Genomic DNA, 20,922 nt, shown 5'->3' on the forward strand with positions numbered 1-20,922 from the left:
AAATTACCCTTTTCTATTGTTTTATATAATTGCACATAAACTTTTTATGAGTTGAAAAATTACATTTAGTGTCCTTGAGGTTTGCTTCTATCTAATAAATAAGTTCCTACATTAGTCAAAATTTATCGAATTTGCTGATATTAACAAAAAAAAAGGGGAGGGATAAAAATCTATAATTACCTTCGATTGACTTATTACTGATTTAGTATAGGACAAATATTTTTTTTTATAATCAAATTACTTATGTATATCTTTATACGTTAATGGATGTGAGGAGGTACATTTTTACCGTGGTAAAAACAGTTTAGTCGAAAAAATCTATTTGACATATAATAAATCAGTAATAAGTCATAAAAAATAAATATAAATTTAAACCACATGAGGTTTAGTGTAATTAGAGCAAATATTAGGAGAAGAGGAGTATAATTATTTTTTATAAAAAAATAACATTAAATTTGTACAGGTGATATATATATTATATACATATGTGAATTAGAATAAAAAAATATAAGGGGATATGACTTTACATCTTTTGTATTTTTGGGGATATTATATAAAAATGTTGCAAAAGGTTGAATGCAACTGTAAACCATTCAGTTTGGACCCCACAGCATTAAAAATTTAAGCGTCTCCTTCGCTCTTACTGCCCACCTATCCATTAATTCTCTCGCAGAGAAACCACTAATCATGCATGCGGCCTGCCGCCCTTGCCATCTTCCTTCATGCACCGACTACTCAACCAACCCATTATCTCCAACCCTCCATACCCGTATAAATATGAAAATGGCAATTGTTATACTATGAAGAGAGAAGAGTTCAAACCAGTGTGAAGATTTATATATATATATATATATATACAGTTATTCACAGGTAGAGCAAGAAGTGCTAGGTACCCTTTGGGATTCCTGTTCAGATGGAGATAGAGGTGGCAGGTGGTGGTGGTGGTGGTCCGGCGGCTGCTAGTTATAGTGGCGGTGGCAGTAGCGTTGGTGATGTAGAGAGGGGGCTGCAGCCGCGGGAGGGTGGCGAAGCATACTTGTCTTGGGAGGATTTGACGGTGGTGCTGCCAAATTTTGGGCAGGGGCCAACGAAGAAGTTGCTTCATGGGCTTAATGGGTATGCTGAACCGGGTCGGATCATGGCTATTATGGGTCCTTCTGGCTCTGGCAAATCCACCCTTCTTGATTCCCTGGCAGGTACTTATTTTCTCTTTCTGTCAAAAATGAAACTTTCATGCATGTCTGTGTATATATTGACTGTATGTTAAGACATGTCTCTTTATTTGTATGTTTAGGCATCATAAGTGTATCATTTTGGGCTGGATAGCTGCTTTGAGATGGTGCAAATCTAATTATCGAAGTATACAATCGAACAGGGATAAAGAACTGAATCCTGTTGGACTTCTTGATTATAATTTTTGGTATAAATTGCTAGCTGGGCTTTCGGCTTCACAAATCACAAGCCTAATAGACACTATCAATCAATCAAGTTGAGAGGGGGGTTAGAGTAGAGATATGCGATTCTCACCGGTCACATTAGTGTATCATTCCAACTTGTAGCTTGATAAGATCTTTATATAGAACATGAACAACTACTGCACAAGTGATGGAGTGATGGATACGTTTCTACATTATAATACACAGATGAATTCTTCAGTAAGGTGTTCGTTTCATGTTGAAAAAGCTGTTCATCTCTTCTTTATTTCGATGTTCAATGATACTTTTTACTTTGGCCACAGGTAGATTAGCAAGAAATGTTGTCATGAATGGAAATATTCTTCTCAACGGGAAGAAGAGGAGACTGGACTATGGTTTGGTTGTAAGTACCTTAGCCAACATACTATGGATCAATCAAATTATGAGTCGCTAGATTTTCTCAAAACTTTGCCAAGTTTCAGATGATGGTATTAGTTAGGTGACTTCTGATTGGCAATAAAAGCAAGCATACTGCTTTCTCCATTTTTTACATTGTATGATCAAAATTTTTTGCATCAATCCAAGCCTGCACTCTCCTGTCTGAAATGGGCCATTGTTATGTCAAAAACGTTTGAGCTTTCTTAAGTTATAAGTGGAACTTCTCGTGGTGTTAACTTTACCTTCATGTAAAGAAATTTGATGGCCTCTGCACCAAAACGATATTTCTAGTGTAGAGACTTTTTCACAAACTGCACTAGCGATGATTAGCAAAATTTCTCATTTTTAGCCATCCAAGAATTCACAGAGTGTCTAGCACAAGGTGACATATAGAATTTCCATGTTTCAATTCTGAACTTGACCGTGTTATCATGATGAGATGTCCGAAATCTTGTGCACAGTGATGAAACACGCAATTCTGGTTTCTCATCTCCGGTCTTTGTAATTCTTTTTCTTTTTTTGACTGTTGCAGGCTTATGTCACACAAGAGGATGTATTGTTGGGGACTCTTACAGTCAGAGAAACTATAACTTACTCTGCTCATTTGAGGCTTCCATCCTCCATGACAAAGCAAGAGATAAGAGGCATCATAGATGGAACTATAATGGAATTGGGCCTTCAAGATTGTGCCGATCGCCAGATAGGAAATTGGCAATTAAGAGGCTTAAGTGGTGGAGAAAAGAAGAGATTGAGCATTGCCCTTGAAATTCTAACGCGGCCTCGACTACTCTTTCTGGATGAGCCTACTAGCGGCCTTGACAGCGCAGCAGCCTTTTTCGTCATCCAATCTATTAAGAATCTTGCACGAGATGGAAGAACTGTTATCTCCTCAATCCATCAGCCTAGTAGTGAAGTTTTTGCACTGTTTGATGACCTCTATTTACTGTCTAGCGGTGAAACAGTTTACTTTGGAGAAGCTAAGATGGCAGTAAAGGTATTAATTACAAGAAATACTTCTCTGAATTTCTGCTTTTGCTCAAACAGTTTTGTTTTCTGTTTTCTTGATTTATACATGTCATACTATCTGATTCTCAGTCTAAACTTGTCAGTTTTGATTTTCAGTTTTTTGCCGAAGCAGGGTTTCCCTGTCCAAGTAGGAGGAATCCCTCGGATCATTTCCTGCGCTGCATTAACTCAGACTTTGACATCGTGACAGCCACATTGAAAGGTTCACAACGACTACGTGTATGAATCCATACCACATTACTGCCTCCATTTTATTGCAATTTTCTCGCTTTCTGTTGGCTACTTGAAACTTCTATGAATCATTCTTAGCTAGATTTGAATGTGTGCAAAAATATGAAAAGAAGGTGACTGTAAAACAAAACATTAACATGGTTCACACAATTTTTCCTATGTTCACAATTATTCAAAAAGCTGTTTTGTGTGAATTACAATATGAGGTGCTATCAACTATTTATACTAGAGCGTCTGTGAAACGTTTCTTAGGGGATCATTTTAGCAGATTTGTGTGTGTATGGCATGAAATTCATATTTCATTTGATAAAATAGAATATAAAAAGTTATTGTTCTACCTTCTAATGACAGGAAGAAGACAAAACATCAGATCCTCTGATGAATTTGGCAACAGCGGATATCAAATCAGTACTTGTTGAAAAATATAAGTTCTCACAGTATGCAAGAAAGGCAAGATCAAGGATGCGAGAAATCTCCACTATCGTAAGTAGTCCTAATTCCCTTTCTATGATTTTTGTTCATGTTACTTTCTTCTGTTCTTATTCTAAATGAAGAAAGAACTATTATTTGGGACCAATTATACATAACAATTTGTGAAGCAAGATTAATAAGCTCATGAATTGCAGCAAGGCCTGGAGATTGGAACAATCAGAGGAAGCCAAGCAAGGTGGTGGAAGCAGCTTACAACATTGACACAGAGATCTTTCTTGAATATGTCTAGAGACACTGGATATTACTGGGCTCGAATAGTCACATACATTGTTGTTGCTATATGCGTTGGGACTCTGTTCTATGATGTTGGTACTGGTTACACAGCGATATTGGCTCGTGGAGCTTGTGGTGGCTTTGTGACAGGCTTTATGACTTTTATGTCCATTGGAGGATTCCCGTCCTTCATCGAAGAAATGAAGGTAAATGAGCTCATATAGATGGTTGATCTGGAAAAATTAACTCATTGAAAAATGAAATCAAGGGACAATAGTAGTCATGGATTTTTCTTGAAAAACAGGTGTTTTATCGAGAAAGGCTTAATGGTTACTACGGCAATGCTGTGTTCATACTATCGAACTTCCTCTCTTCCCTCCCGTTCTTGGTTGCAGTCTCGACTATTGCAGGGACGATAACGTTTTACATGGTGAAATTCCGGTCTGGATTTTCACATTACGTCTTCTTTTGCCTTAACCTTTTTGGATGCATTGCTATGGTAGAGAGCGTCATGATGATCGTAGCTTCGTTAGTTCCAAACTTCTTGATGGGTCTCATAACTGGGGCCGGAATTCTTGTAAGTAATCCTGCTCTAGAGCTTAAAAAATTCTTTACATTGCTTGTCAGCTCCTGCGTTTCCTCACCATTGTTCTGCACGTAGGGGATCATGATGATCACGTCTGGCTTCTTCCGGCCGGTGGTAGACCTTCCCAAACCAGTTTGGCGCTACCCAATTTCGCTCATCGGATATGGTGCATGGTCTTTGCAGGTACTAAGACAAATTCTTGAATCTTGCACTGCTGTAAGAATTTATTCCAGGATCACAAGTCATCACTTATGTTAACATGTTATCTCACCTGAGTATTGGTGCAGGGAGCATACAAGAACGATATGCTCGGAATGGTATTTGATCCTCTAGTACCTGGTGATCCAAAGATAAAGGGAGAGGATGTGCTAAGACATATGTTCCGAGTATCATTAGATCATTCCAAGTGGTGGGATTTGTTTGCGGTCTACGCCCTCATCGTATGTTACAGACTTCTCTTCTTCATCATTCTCAAGGTAAAAGAGAGATCAGCACCAATTTTCCAGTCACTCTATGCAAAGAGAGCAATGCACCAGTTCAAGAAGCGCCCTTCATTTAGGAGGAAGCCGTCGTATTCGTCCAAGCGACATCATAATCTCCATTCGTTGTCGTCTCAAGAAGGTCTAAGCTCTCCAATCCCTTAGAATTCAGCCATCAGCAGGTGCTTCTACTCTTGAATTTTAGCTGCTGTTATAGAAGAGAACTGCTCTTTTGCTACCAAATACTTTCTTTTTCCTCTACATCACAAATTTACAATTAAAGTTGTGAAACATTGTAATGTAATAAGTGTGGCTTTTTAAATGCAATAGTTCTTGTAAAAAGACTAAATGGCAAAAACTTCTCTTGAAAACGAAAGGATAGCTTCATGTCCAAATCTCAGCTAGCTTCTTTTCTAAAAATTCAGGGATCGTATTGCTATTTTATTTTGTTTGGGGGTTTTTGTGCTTATTAGAAGTTTCGCAGGGGTAAAATGCAATTCACCCAATAATTATGCTGTCTTAAAAGAAAAAAGAAATTAGAGAAAAAACATTATAAAGGTAACTATATATAATAGTTTGCTTTAGATTTTATTGTCGCGGACTTGAAAAAATACGGATAATTACATTTATACTTCCCAATTTATGATTTATTTATACAAATTATCTATGTCTTTTTCATAATTACAAAAATCGTCCATGACAGTAATATATATGTAATTTTTTAAAAAGTAGGAGTGGTTTGCATAAATATGCTGATGTTTTTTGTAGGTGTATGTGTATGTATAATTATTCAAAAAGTAGAGGTGGTTTGTATAAATAGATTATATGTCAAGGAATGTAAATGTAATTATCCAAAAAAAATTACATCCAACTACCATATTGTTGGATTTAGAACGGTGTACAATTGTATTATCTATTTATACTGAAGAGGGGTCTATTGATTTCGTGGTCTCGTGTAATTATCTTTTGTACTGTTCTACCCTTACATTCTCATGACATAATTTGATGCTTTGTTGGAATGGGGAGTTTGATTTTATATTATACTTCATCCTAAATGTGGGATTTTTAGGATTGGGAAATACAGTTTACTGCCAATGGATACTTTGGCATCACAACACAAAATACCATGAAGTAAAAAGACTGGACAACATGTACATTACAATTTCCGAATTTTAGTAATTTCTAATGTTACTACCAAAGATTGATTATTCTTTATATAATAAATTATTAAAGTTTAATTTTTTTTTATAAATTAATATTTTCTATTACGGTCAAACAATATCAATGCAAAAATTTGTTAATAAATGATCAACGTTTTGGTGTCACTTACAAAAATAATTAATAGCCATTGCACAATTATAATTTTAATTAGTATTTTGTTATGATTTTTTTATTTTTAATTATGATAATTATCGATGTGGGAGTATATCTTAAAAGGTTGTATTCAAACCTTACTGGACGGGATAATAATAATTTTTAGACAAGTTTTGGACTCGTTTTGTTAATTCAATATCTGTACGACCCAATCTTTGTGCATTCAAAATCTTAACATATATAGACTTACAGCAACCATCCGATTATTTTGGTTACTGTGGATCACGATGAAATCATATAATTGGTAAAGTTTATAAATAGACACCCTTCATGTTGCAAGAACAATTTTTTGCAACCCTCATTCATGACCTTCACTTATCTTTCTGGTATGATCTATCTTACTTAAACATCAAAGAAATATAACCAGAGCATTTGCAATAAGGTCCTAACTAGATTGACAATGGGATGGTTTGAGACAAATTGGGGTCCAATATAACCAGAGCATTTGCAATAAAGTCCTGACTAGATTGACAATGGGATGGTTTGAGATAAGTTGGGGTGGACCCGAGACTCGCCCAGTTTCATTTCAAGAACCCAACAAATTTTAGATAAAAACTCGGTCCGTTCGATTGTTGCACCTCCTCGGACCCGACCCAACTCGACGCGGTCAAATTTGTTAAACTTGTCTTTTTAAGAAGATGGGTATTTTCTTCAATCAAAATATATGATATTATTCATAAGAAATTAGGAGTGTTAATACTTGCTAATACATTAATTAAATGTGGTATTCTGTTTGTCTACCTTAATTTCTGAAAAGTTGCCTATTAGCCATGAAGATGCCATAAAGTTCATGGTACTATTTTATCAACTATTTTTAATGAATATATGTTAAGAGCTCAAAGCTCAACCAATTCAATAAAATTAATAGGGTAAATTATGTACATTTTACCATTCAAACTATGCTTGATTTTACACTCTGTCATATTTTTATCTAACTTTGCGAGATTTGTACTTTGGCATATATGACGTTTTTTTTGCCGGAAAAAGCATCACATGCAATTCACATATAAAAAAGTCACATCACATTGCCTCTAGGTAGCACATATGAAAAATCAACAGAAAAAACAATCATCTATGATAAAGTGTAAATTTTGCAAAATTAAAATTATAAGTTGCTAAAAAAGAATTTAGACGATAAAATATAAAATGGAGTAATTCGAATGACAAAATATAATTTATTCAAATAAATGTTAGTAATTAAATTACCAACATTTAATTCAAACGTCATGAGTATGAACGTTTATTTGAGAACGTAGAATTCGTAAGCAGTAATTTGTTTATAATGAATGATGCATGCACGTTTAAATGATGAAGGAAGAGAAAGCATTCAAATCTGTATTTAATTTACTCGATGCTTCAGGACTAGTACAATAAAATATAATATATATATATATATATATATATCAAATCTGTATCTAATTTACTCGATGTTTGAGGACTAGTACAATAAATATATATATAAATATATTATGGTGGTGATTTGAGCAAAGGAATGAGATTCGGTGGATATTGGCAGGAATTGATTGAAACTTTAGCATGGGCTCATGAACGCACACCTTTGGCCAATTTGATTCGATGGAGAGATAAACCTGTGGCGCTTTCCATTGTGCAAGCAAGATTGGTTGGATTAGCCCATTTTTTTGTAGGTTATATATTCACTTATGCGGCTTTCTTGATTGCCTCTACATCAGGAAAATTTGGCTAATTTTTGAATGTGTTATATCCGCGATAATCTCATTTCTTTCGATGGAGAGAAGGCCCATCTTCTTATATTTCTACATCTAGGATTCGACTTGTATCATGGATACTAATAGGACCTGAACCATTATGGCAAGGAAAAGTTTGATTCAGAGGGAGAAGAAGAGGCAAAAATTGGAACAGAAATATCATTTGATTCGTCGATCCTCAAAAAAAGAAATAATCATAAGGGTTTTTTCACTACGCGGAGTACGTATTTTCTTGCTATTGATTTGCACATTAGGGATCATCATTTTGAAGGGGCAGACAGGGGTTCTAATCGATTAAATTGGCAATTTATTTGGCATTCCAGGGTCCCCACAAAAGTTTTAAGTATTTGCATGGTGTGTTTTGTCGTAATGCATAGTGAGCTGATAGTACCTACACGGAGGGAGCTCATTACGATCTTAAAACAGCGTCAAGTGACGTGATTTCTATATACCAGTTGTTTTAATATTTATATATGTATCACGAGTATTATTTATCTTGATTTACCAAAAAGCTATGTATACTTAAACTAGAATTTTCACAATATTTATTAACTGTGAAAATCTTAAAGTAACTAATTTTGATTGCAAAAGCGTCTCGACTAAACTGTGCTCTCTCTATATATATATATTCAAAAAATGCCCTTCTCTTTAATTTCTTTTTTTTTAAAATAAATTTCTATTCGTACATATTTAAAATCAAAAGTATTTTTATTAGTTTTAATAAATTATTTATTTAAAATATTAGTTGATCAAATTTACAAAAAGAATACAATAATAACAATTATGGCACACATTAAATGTACATCAACTGTTAAATATACCTCAAATTGTCAATAAGAACACTTTCGGCACCGAACTCTGCCCATGCTGTTGAACCATCAAAATGGTGAAAAACACAGGATCAGTGGGCCCCACTCCTTAATTCCATGCATGTTAGTGAATACGACATAAAATTGGATCATTTCATACCTAAACTTTGGTTCTTAAATTATTTATAGGGTTAATTACACTAAAATTCCCTGTAAAATTGTAAGATTACACTTTTATCCCAAAAAAAAATAAAATTACACTTACACTCCCTTCAAAGTTTCTTCCTTTACACCTGACACCCTTCAAATAGAATTTAGACGAAAAATATTAACACTAAAAAAACAAGTACATAAATTTTCAATTTTGTGCATCATTTGACGTTTTTATGTATATTTTTTGTACTTATAAAGAGATAATTAATGATATATATATAGTTAATAAATAAATTATCATTCTATAAAAAAAAAATAGCAATTTACCTTCTGTGTTTTTTAACATATAACGATTTATTTCTCTATATTTTTTAAAATGAAACAATTTACCTCCTTAAATTAAATTACTATTTTTTTCATAAAAAAATTAATTTACTCATTTGTAATATCACATAACATAAAATTGATATAATGTAATTAATCATGTAAAATTGAATGAGTTATTTAAGTAGTGATAAGCGTTGAAACGTCAAAATCATGTGATAGTTGGAAATGGTGGAAGACAAATGAAATTTCCTGGTTTCTTGAAATATATATATATATATATATATACATATATATATATTATCCTGAAATGGGCAGCACGTCAAGAACACCATACCTTATTAATTATGGTGATAAGATGAAAGCTGACGAACTCATTCATTATTAATCAATCGTGGAAATAAAGATAATTAAGTAGGGACTCATTATTAATTATAATTAAAGGCAAATTAATTATATTTATACTGTTAATTAAGTGGGAAATCAAGCTCGTGTCAATTAAGTTTGGTAGCTAAAATATGGGGCAAAATGTTTTTTAGTCCTATAAAATAAGAGCAGATTTGTTTTGATATCATAATTATGGTAGGTGACGCTTTTAATCACATAAAACTCAAAATCACGTTATTTTAGTCCTAAAATTACAGTGTCTTTTTAGTTCCAAACAACGATTTTTTACTCCCAAAACCACAACGCACATAACTTTTAGTAATGATCAATTTTTAATTTGATAATTATATTTAGACTATATTTAAAAATGTGAAATTATACTTTTTCAAAAAAGTTTTAAAATTATACTTACACCTCTCAGAAAAATTCGCCATTTACAACAGATCCACTCCACTAGCGTTTGAACGAAAAATGCTGACGCCAACAAAAATAATTACACAAACTTTCAATTTTAGTCTTCATTAAACATTCCTTTAATGATAGTTTTTTTATACTTGTAAGAAAGTAAATGTAATATATAAAGTCAAAAGGGTGTAACTGTAATAAAATACTATTCTTGAACATAGCTATTGGATAGAATTAAAGTAGCCGTTGATGAAAGGAAAACTAGTAATCTTTTGGTCCGGCAATGGCCTTTGGAAAATCACCTTAAACGTTTTTCACTTGATTTTAAGTGCATCAAAAACACGATAAATGAATACAAAGTCTGTCATATATATGACTTTGGTTATATTTAATATAGTCCTTCAAGTTATGTTTTTTATGAAAATTGGGATAAAAATTGTCAGCATGTAGTACAAGTTTCTAAACAAATTACTGGTGAAGGGGATTTTTTTAAAAAAAATTTACCAACTCCAAATATCATATATAATTAAAGAATTTAATTTAAACATAACATTTTAATAGTATAATATTATTGTAAATCTGAAGTTATCAAAATTAACACTGTAGTTTGGCAATTTATTTAAATAAATTTTAAAAATAGATATAAATACAAAAAATCTCAAAATTTTATTACAACCGTAAGCATGCACGTGGAAAAAATTACATAGAAAAATTAAAATAAAGATTATCTTAAATTAGTATTTTGGCAAACTAATAATTTAGAGGGCTTAACTGTATTTTTATCCTATAACTTAGGTCATTTGATGTTTTTGATCTTTAACATTTTAGGGTAACATTTTGGTCTTATATCTTTTTAATTTTCATAGTTCTTTATCCACCGGAGTTCATCCTTCTCGCCGTAACAATGCATGTCCATCTCACATGACCTTTTAAAATTGAGATTACTGTTTCTATAATTGACTTATTTTTGTCCTTTAATTATTTAATGTAATATTTTGGTTCTGTATTTTTTTAATTTTTTCAATTTCAATCCTTTTTCTTATTGGAGTTGATCCTTCTTGCAGTTGGAGGTGAACTCCTACGAAAAAGAACCGAAATCAAGAAAATTATAAAAATACAAGATTAAAATGTTATTATAAAAAGTTAAAGAACGAAAACACCAAATGATATATTTAAATTACGACACCAAAAATATATTTATTCCAATTTAGAGGATAAAGCTTTTGTAAACCTAAAAAATTGTTTAATATGAGCTTCTCAGTGAAATTTATTGATCATCGCTAAATATTCAGAATGTAATTTACTGTAAAATAAACTGACAGCTGAAAAGTGCTAATATAATCATGACATATATATATACTTTATTATTTACAACATTTTCTTCACTACTATATCTGCAATAGATGGTTTTTTAAGTTTTAAATTAGATCGAAGACTACTGAAGTTAAACCTAATCTAAAAAATTAGAAACCATGAAGCCACAAATTATGTATCAAAACCTTAAAAAATATGATTAATTACATTTAGATCTCCTAAAATTATGAAATTACACTTTATTCCGAAAGAAGTTTTGAAACTACACTTATATTTTTTTAAATATAAAAATAAAATTATTATATGAGAATGTTAAATGGGGGGTGAAATTAAAAATTTATGTAACTTTTTTTTTTGTTAACATAGCATTTTCTATTCAAATCTTAATGAGAGAGAGTCGATAAGTGTAAACAATAAATTTTCGAAGGGGTTGTATAATTTTGTATTTTCAAAAAAAATATAAGTGTAATCAGTCCTAAAAAATAACACAAAGCTTAAACCTTCACCAAAGTTGACATACATTTAGATAAAAGATATTAAAAGTCTATCAAAGCTGGTTTCTCAACTTTGTATCTACTTCGTACCAAAAGGAAAAAAGAACCAAATATCTACTCTTAGTAAAGGCACCCCATCAATATCTAAACAAACCCTACATTTACAGTGTCCTAAAAACTTTAGGGGGGGGGGGGGGGTGTTGTCTTGTCTGCAAAACTGGTATAATATGAAATGGCTCCTGTGTTCTCAACTTCCTCCTGCAACGCCATTCATGGCAGCATTCAAGTGTATCTGATAACATCACTATTTAATTATTATTATATATATGTATATATATATATATAGAGAGAGAGAGAGAGAGTGGGGGGAGAGATAGAACAAGTCCCAACTTGAGATCTTCAACATTTACCCTACATGTTTACTTATTAATAGCAGGGTTTTTGTGCTCTCTTCTTGTTGCTGATCATCAGTAGACCATGGAGATAGAAATCATGGCGGGTTCTGATCATCAGCCCCACAGTATCAGCGGCGGCGCTCATGATACTGACGGTGGGGAAGCATGTTTGGCGTGGGAGGAGTTGACGGCGGTGCTCCCTAACTTCGGGAATGGGCCTACGAGAAGGTTGATAAATGGGGTGTCGGGTTATGCTCTTCCGGGTAGGATCATGGCTGTTATGGGTCCTTCTGGCTCCGGCAAGTCCACTTTTCTAGATTCTTTAGCAGGTTCCTTCTCTCTCTCTCTCTCTGTATTACACCAACATAACATTTTCGAGTTAATGGTAAACATTAATAATTATTATTATAATCAATTTCTCTATTTAGTTAAACCTATATCTAATCGATTTATTTATTAATAATCAAGCCTCTATAATTTAAATTTAGTTGAAAAAACGTGTATTTAATTACATAAATACGCATTTTTATCCTAAAAAATAAATAAAACTTATAATTAGAAGGGAGTTAAGTGGAGAGTTTGTTCCCCTAACTATACATCTTATATTTATTTATATTTTTATTCATTAATTCTAAAATATAATTAATTAATTTCAATTACATATTTTTGAAAATTTAATTTTCATCATCAGATTGCGATAAATGGCATAAACTCTTTCTTTTTTCTTTTTCATTATCATGCACATGCATTGAGTTTGCATCAATGACCAGTTTTTATTAACTAATATTTATTAATATTGTAAGAAATCTAATTCGAGAAGAAGTAAAGCTTTTCTTTTCTTTTCCTTTTGTTAATTGTAATAAATAAGAAATGGTCGTAGATTAATGAAGAGCAACTGTCCGTGGGACAGTACACTATCCAAAAATTAATTAAGTACATTTACAAGTAATTTTAGTCGTTAATTCCCTTATTTATTTCGTTCCCAATTTGTTGGGAAGGGTGTGAATGTCTTTTCACTTCTTTTTACCCCTATTACAATATTAAACTTGAAACCATCTTTTTTTGTTTTTTTTTTAAATATGATCTTTTATTATAGTTAATTATCTTGGTAAAAAAGAAAAAATATAGCAAATACTAATTGATCAAAGCTGCACTAACTGTTGTTTTTGCAAGTAAAGTCAAAACATAATTACAATCGAAACTCATCATAAATATTTTGATTATAGTAATGCTGAAAAATATTGAATAAATGATCAAAATTAGTATCATTGTGAGGATTATCTATCCATATATATATAAACTAGAGCATTTTTCTATATATACATATCATTTAATTATACTAAAAAATATTTTATACATATGATGTGTATATATATTAAATACAATATGAATATACAACAAAAAAATTTATAATTTTTAAAATTATAAGAGATTTCATATAATAATTATATCAATATCAAGGAAGATGGTGCAATTATCCCTGAGTTTTATCTCGTGTCTTGTGTACTTATTGAGGGGTAAGTAGTAGGCAGCTGCAAAACACTAATTATGACATCTACCAACGTTATTTATGAAGCATTTAATTTGGTAGTTTAAGAGATGGGATATAAATTAATTATACTTAGAGTGTGTTTGATAGGGCTAAAAAATGGAGGAATCCTAGAAGTGGAAGTGAAAATGAATGTATAAGAAATGATCTTGTGTTTGATTAGAAAAAAGATATAGAGGTGAAGTAAAACTCGATGTATATGAGACTTCAATTTTGTTTTTGTTCAAAATTGGGCAGAAAAGTGGAAGTATAATGCTGAAAAGATAAAAAAGTACAGTTTTTATTTTTATTTACTCTATTACCCGTATATTTCTATATATATATATATTACTCAAATTCTTTTCTCCTACTCGCTGATAATACCGTACATAATTGTCAAAAAAAAAAAAATCTCTTAAAAAACTACTGCATTGAAGTCAATTATCAAGTAAGCAATCTTGTTAGTATTTTTTATTTATTTAAATAAATAATTTAAAATAAATGAACAATACTCATTTTGATGAATATTTTTATTAATAAAAAATATTCTTAGTCTTATTTGATAAATATTTTTATTAATAAGATTTTTAAATTTCTAAAATTATATTAGTATAGTATTAGTCTATTTATTTTCTGATACAAAGTGAAGAGAAGGGTAATTTAATAAAATTATAAAAGTTAGTGTTTTCTTCTCAATCTGTTTTCCTTGTACCAAACAAGAGGAAGCATTTGTGATTTACTCTGTTTCTAATTATACCAAACAACTTAAAGGAAAACTATTATTCTTTTCTTCCTCCTCCCCCTTTCACTTTTCCTCCTTCTTCCACTTCCATTTTCTTCTCACTTGAATCAAATGAACCCTTAATTTCTATCACTTCTTAATTTAGAAAATAAAAATAAAAACAATAAGTATATAAAGTGGGAAAAAAAAGTGGGAGACTTTAAAATATATCCTTGTCCATTGGATCTTTAGGGATTAATTACTCTATAGTATAATCAAACTGTATATATATAGTCGGGTCAATAGTAAAAATCTCATCTCATATTTTTACGTCTCAGTACTGAGTAATTGACACGTATTCTTTCGACAAATTAATTGAATAATAATTCAAATATGAAAATATATACTATATAAAGAAAATGAGATCGAAGATCCTTCACCCGAGTTTAAACAATATAAAAGGCATGAATTATTTAAGAAATGAAGACGTGTCTTGACAAAATAATTGAACATACAAGGTACATACATAAATGTAATTTTTCTTGGCGACCAAAAGAGCAAGAAGTAATAAATTAGGATAATAATTCACATGAGCAGTCCTTACAGTACTATAGTATATATATATATTCACTGATCAGCATCAGCAAAAGCAAAAGCGCATTTTGCCAAACGATGGCGCGTCCTTTAATACTTGAATGTTCACTTTTTGCCACGTGGGTTTTGGTGGTTGTGGAGTTAATACATAGAAGTTATTACTGACTGGCGGCTGGGCGCATTCGCAGGTAGGCTGTCGGGAAACGTAGTCCTCTCCGGTAATGTTCTCATTAATGGGACGAAAAGGAGGCTCCGCTCCGGTCTCGTTGTAAGTATATATATTTTTGTACCATTGCTGCAAAGTTGCCACTCTCGTTTTAGAAATTTTTATAATTCACTCACATTTGATAAATAACGAGCAGTCGAGCACACTTGATGCATGTACTATGAATCGTTGCCCGCCCCAAAATTGCCCGGAAATTTCTTTAGGGAAAGAAGCAAAGGTAGAAGAAAAATGTTAGAAAGAATTCAGTGCAAATGAAGGTGAACATGTTGCAATAAATGAGATGGCCAATTAATGTTATCTGTGGGTGGTTGAACTATCACAGATCGTTTTAACATCTTTGACGGATACCTTTCATGTTTATGTAATTGTGTTTCTATTTCCTTTGAGGTGGATGCATGTGTTCATGTTTCCTAGTGTACGAGGTTGATTACTTAAATATCCACTCTAGACATTTAGATTTTGGACAAAACATTGTGTCATTTTTTATGAAATAATTTTGGCTAGTATTTTGTGGAAATGGTTAGAAAAAATTTGTTGTAGCATGTAAATTGTCCTACAAGAGAGAACAGTGAAAACAACGCTGAGAAGATCTTGATTATAATTTTTTTATGCTTAAGTCAGTGAGGTTGCAGGAGAAAGCATATAAATGTCCTAAGAAAGAATGGAGTGCCAAAAGTTATACTTGAGCTATCGATGACTAATACCTATCAATGTTTCGAGTTGTATAATTTCACATGAACCATTAATCCAGAGACGATTGGACAATCATAACGAGTCTGTACATATTCGAATTCAAGTCTGGTGGGGCCGAATGGGTACATCTGAATGAAAGCAACAATTATCTTGAGAGAGCTGGGATAGTTGAGTAAATTAAGTTTTAAATTTCAGTATGCAAATTTAGTGTTTTATTTAGTATAAAGCGTACAAAAATTACATCATCTGAAAGTATTTTATACATACAACATGAATATATTACATAAATATGCAATAGTATTTGGAATTGAAAATCCAATCCGTAGGCGAACTGCATGTATATCGTTGATATTTCTTTGGTATATATCATAGTCATCAAGAAAGATAACTTTTCCCTTACCATGAAATCTAGTTCTTGGCAACATGAAATAAAACAATCAATTTGAAGTTTTGGACAGAGTATTATGATGTTTGTGATCATGCCATGTTTGCTCCTTTCCCTGTCCAAATCCTGATACAGTTGCACTCATATGTGATGGGACTATGTATCAGGCTTATGTAACTCAAGAAGACGTGTTCTTGGGGACTCTCACAGTCAGAGAAACCATCGCGTACTCAGCACTCCTCAGGCTGCCAAGCAACACAACGAAAGACGTGATCAATGACACTATAGAGAACACAATAGCAGAAATGGGACTTGAAGAATGTGCTGACACCCTGATTGGAAACTGGCATTTGAGGGGCATAAGTGGCGGTGAGAAGAAGAGGCTGAGTATTGCGTTAGAGATCATAACACAGCCGCGCCTTCTGTTTCTTGATGAGCCAACGAGCGGTCTAGACAGTGCGTCGGCCTTTTTTGTCGTTCAGGCTCTCAGGAACGTTGCACGTAGCGGGAGGACGATTATTTCCTCTATTCACCAGCCGAGCAGTGAAGTTTTCGCCCTCTTTGATGATCTTTTACTGCTTTCGTCTGGTGAAACGATTTACTTTGGTGAAGCTGCAATGGCTATTGAGGTAGAAAAGATCGGTTATGATAGAACTATATGTATAAGGCTGTAGTAAAAGAGTATTAGGATTTTAAGCACATTGATTGATAACCTGTCTATTGTTTACAGTTCTTTGCAGACGCGGGATTCCCCTGTCCGAGTAGAAGGAATCCGTCTGATCATTTCCTTCGATGTATTAATTCAGACTTTGATGATGTGAACAACACTTTGCTGGGCTCAAAAAGAATCAAAGTTAGTAACTTACAGTGCCTTTAATTACTTATTTTGAGAATGATCCAAGAACGAGGATCACTAATCCATAGTTCCGACATTGCCTTTTTTCTTACTTGCAGGATATAAAAGATACGTCTGGTCCAATAATGAATTTATCAACATCAGAAATCAGAGCAAGGCTCATTCATAAGTATCAAAGCTCAAAACTTGCAGCAAGAGTGAAAGCTAGAATCAGAGAATTCTCAACTACTGTGAGTATTTTGTACACTTCTTGCAGTATAACCGTTGCATGTATATAAGACACGTACTAGGTAGTTGAGTCACATGAAGTATGGGATCGACAAGAACACTTGCATGATGCAATGATAATTCAATTTGACTAGCGAACGTATTGCAGGAAGGACTTGTATTTGAGGAAACTAGCGGGAGCCAGGCAACATGGTTGAAGCAACTTACGACTCTGACAAAGCGGTCTTTCGTAAACATGTCTAGGGATTTTGGGTACTACTGGCTAAGAATCATAGTCTTTATTGCAGTATCCATTTGTGTCGGCTCCATCTTTCACGATGTTGGATCCAATAATCATGCAATTCTGGCTAGGGGAGCCTCTGGAGGATTTATTTCCGGCTTTATGACGTTCATGACAATTGGAGGCTTCCCATCATTCATTGAAGAAATGAAGGTACATGGTCTCTCTTACCATAACGAAAAATGATTAGAAAAAGAACGATTCCATACAACAGCTTACCTCATGTGGATTGTGGAAAGTTATTACATATTGTCATATAGCATTAAGGTCTTTGATGCTTGATTTTTCAGGTATTTTCCAAAGAAAGGCTCAGCAGACATTATGGTGTTGGAGTGTTCATTTTCTCTAACTTCATCTCTTCGATTCCGTACTTGGTCCTAATGTCGTTTACTTCAGCATCCATCACTTACTTCATGGTGAAGTTTCATCCCGGCCTCTTCCACTTCATGTTTGCTGCTCTCGACCTTTTGCTATCCATAGCCGTGGTTGAGAGCTGCATGATGGTTATTGCTGCAATCGTTCCCAATTTCATGATGGGCGTTATAATCGGGGCTGGTTTTATCGTATGCTTCCTAACTTCACATCTTTAAAGTTTAACATCAATCCAGTGCTCCACTAAGTTCCCTCAAATAATCCCATATTATCAGCACCAACAGCAAGGACCAAATTAGGCCATCGAAATTTCTCCCCTAACGTTGCATGCTAAATGCAGGGTATCATGATGGCTTCAGCTGGCTTTTTCCGCCTCTTCCCCGACCTTCCTAAGGTATTCTGGAGATACCCCGTCTCGTACATCAATTACATGGCATGGGCCTTACAGGTACATTTTGATCACTCATGATGATCCTAATTAAACTTCAGCTACCGTCCCATTCTTGATAGTACCGTATCACACCGTTTCCCTACAGGGTGCCTACAAAAACGACATGATCGGTATTGAGTTCGAGAACCCCCAGGCAGGCCAACCACCACTGCAGGGAGAAGTAGTCCTGACTTCTTTGCTAGGCATTTCTCTAAGTCACTCAAAATGGTGGGATTTGGCCGCGGTGGCAGCCAACCTCGTCGTATACAGGCTGCTATTCTTTTCCATGCTTAAACTCAAGGAGACGGCTCTGCCAATGTATCGAACGTACTACACTAAGAGAACCCTTCACCATCTCAAGCAAAGGGCTTCGTTCCGAAAGACGCCACCGTTTCCTTCAAAGAGACATCATGTTGTTCACTCCTTGTCTTCTCAAGAGGGTCTCAACTCTCCATTACATTGAAACTGTCGTATGATTTTCCAGGTTTTCTGTCATTTTCTTGTGACATGGTTTCCCCCCACGTCTTATATGGTATGATCAATTTAGTATCTGGGCTATCCATGAAGATTCCGTCTTATATGGTATGATCACTATGACCAATAATAGATCCTAATTTATACTTGGGCTACGTTGGATCGGCGGATTCGAACTCATGGATTTCAAATCCCAGTAACAGATCTTTTGGATTCGTTTGGGTGATTATAAATTGGGAAAATTGCTCATTTAATCCAATAATTTAGAGAGTTGATATTTTTTGTCCTGCATGAATAATTTTTTGGCGATTTAGTCTCTTTTTAGACAATTTTGGCTGAAACACTGCATGTGACTTGCACAAGACTTAATTAAATTGTAATTTTAGTCTTGTAAATCAATTCGTGCTGAATAAAAATATCAATTCCTCCAATATTGTATTTAAATGGGGTCATGTGCAAATCACATGCAATTTTCGTCCAAATTGGCTAAGAATGACTAAAATTATTAATATTTTAAAGTTGACTACATTGCGAAAATCAATTCGTGCAGGATTAAAAATTCATCCTCTAAACTACAGGACTAAAGTTGTATTTTTTCCTAATAAATTTAAAGGATTTCAGATACTACAATCTGAATTTGAACTATATATTATTAGACATTAATGGATTTCAATTCTTTTTAATATGAATTAATGGATTTCAAAATCTTCCATCTAATATTATATACTACTGGAGTAAAAATTATTTTGGTACCTGAGTTTTGGTGTTATTCTTAAATTGAAACATGAGTTTTTGTAAACAATCTAATTGATACTCGAGTTTCTTCATAAATATTAAATTGATACATGAGTTTATATAAATGTCTAGATTGATACTTGAGTTTCTCTATAATTGTCGAGTAGATACCAATGTCTATCTTAAAATATTTTGTAAAAACTCTCTCTCACTCTCTCTCTCTCTCTCTCTCTCTCTCTCTCTATATATATATATATCATTTGAATCAAAATTAGTCCTAAGTATTTATTTGTTTATCATGATATATTCCATGACTAAATAAATAATATGATTTAATTATAATAATAAAAGTATTAGTATATAGTAATATATAAATATTTTGTCCTTTACTGACACAAAAAATTAAAAATACACTTGATGGGAGCCATTAATTTTATAAATAAAAGGCTATAATTGTAAAATTAGAAAAAATAAATGTTAATTTTAATTACTTTAAAATTACAATATTTAGTAAAAATAGTATAATAATATATTTTTATTGTTATAAAAAATACACAAGAATAAATAATTAGATTGACAAGTGTAAAAATTCATAACTTAAAACAATAAATAAAAATAAAGTCAACTTGATAAGGTAGATAGTTATTAAACAAAATAAAAAAATAGATATATGAGATGAGATTTTATATTTAATTTATAAAAATTAGAACTTAAGCAAAAAATTGGTGAAATTATTTTTTTGTCTTAATATTTTTATTTTCTTAAATTATAATATTTTAGAATTTAAATCCGAAAAATTACTTTTTGCTTAATATGTCTTTAACTTTTATTTTTAAAAAATCAATCCCTATGCAATCTATTAAATATTAATTTTAATTATTGAATGAATATTCTTAAAAGAGTAATTTTGTCATTATAAAATATTTTAAATAGAGATATACTTCAATTTGACTTTTATGTAAAAACTCAAGTACCAATTGGGACATTTATAAAAACTCATATGTCAATTTAATATTTATGAAAAAAGTCGGATATCAATTATATCATTTATAAAAATTCACATATCAATTTAAAAATAATACTGAAACTCGAATGCTAAAATAATTTTTATTCTATATTATTGAATATTAATGAATTT

At 32.5% G+C, this 20,922-nt stretch overlaps 2 protein-coding genes across 2 annotated transcripts; both read left to right on the plus strand.

Moving 5' to 3' along the window:
• The first annotated feature begins 647 nt into the window (after window positions 1–647).
• LOC105163693 (ABC transporter G family member 15) lies at window positions 648–5,826 on the plus strand. The gene is made up of 9 exons (XM_020694341.2): window positions 648–1,196; window positions 1,739–1,818; window positions 2,386–2,847; window positions 2,976–3,098; window positions 3,462–3,593; window positions 3,737–4,021; window positions 4,120–4,392; window positions 4,477–4,584; window positions 4,689–5,826. Exons 1-9 carry the CDS (start codon window positions 914–916, stop codon window positions 5,043–5,045), a joined length of 2,103 nt encoding a protein of 700 aa, XP_020550000.2. The 5' UTR covers window positions 648–913; the 3' UTR covers window positions 5,046–5,826.
• Window positions 5,827–12,037: 6,211 nt separating this feature from the next.
• On the plus strand, window positions 12,038–19,311 carry LOC105163639 (ABC transporter G family member 12). Its single transcript, XM_011082062.3, has 9 exons — window positions 12,038–12,591; window positions 15,294–15,373; window positions 16,577–17,038; window positions 17,140–17,262; window positions 17,364–17,495; window positions 17,642–17,926; window positions 18,064–18,336; window positions 18,486–18,593; window positions 18,682–19,311. The coding sequence occupies exons 1-9, from the start codon at window positions 12,345–12,347 to the stop codon at window positions 19,036–19,038; spliced, it is 2,067 nt and encodes a 688-aa protein (XP_011080364.2). The 5' UTR covers window positions 12,038–12,344; the 3' UTR covers window positions 19,039–19,311.
• The last annotated feature ends 1,611 nt before the right edge of the window (window positions 19,312–20,922 follow it).

This window comes from Sesamum indicum, linkage group LG6 (genome assembly GCF_026168435.1).
Source record: "Sesamum indicum cultivar Baizhima isolate 11 linkage group LG6, ASM2616843v1, whole genome shotgun sequence".
Taxonomy (NCBI): Eukaryota; Viridiplantae; Streptophyta; class Magnoliopsida; order Lamiales; family Pedaliaceae; genus Sesamum; species Sesamum indicum.

Excerpts from the sequence above, each read along its gene's own strand:
- LOC105163693 (XM_020694341.2), top strand. The coding sequence starts at position 914 with ATGGAGATAGAGGTGGCAGGTGGTGGTGGTGGTGGTCCGGCGGCTGCT. Across the intron at positions 4,022-4,119 it reads CCTTCATCGAAGAAATGAAG|GTGTTTTATCGAGAAAGGCT; the intron begins GTAAATGAGCTC and ends CTTGAAAAACAG. Across the intron at positions 4,393-4,476 it reads TAACTGGGGCCGGAATTCTT|GGGATCATGATGATCACGTC; the intron begins GTAAGTAATCCT and ends TTCTGCACGTAG.
- LOC105163639 (XM_011082062.3), top strand. The coding sequence starts at position 12,345 with ATGGAGATAGAAATCATGGCGGGTTCTGATCATCAGCCCCACAGTATC. Across the intron at positions 12,592-15,293 it reads TTTTCTAGATTCTTTAGCAG|GTAGGCTGTCGGGAAACGTA; the intron begins GTTCCTTCTCTC and ends GCGCATTCGCAG. Across the intron at positions 18,594-18,681 it reads ACATGGCATGGGCCTTACAG|GGTGCCTACAAAAACGACAT; the intron begins GTACATTTTGAT and ends GTTTCCCTACAG.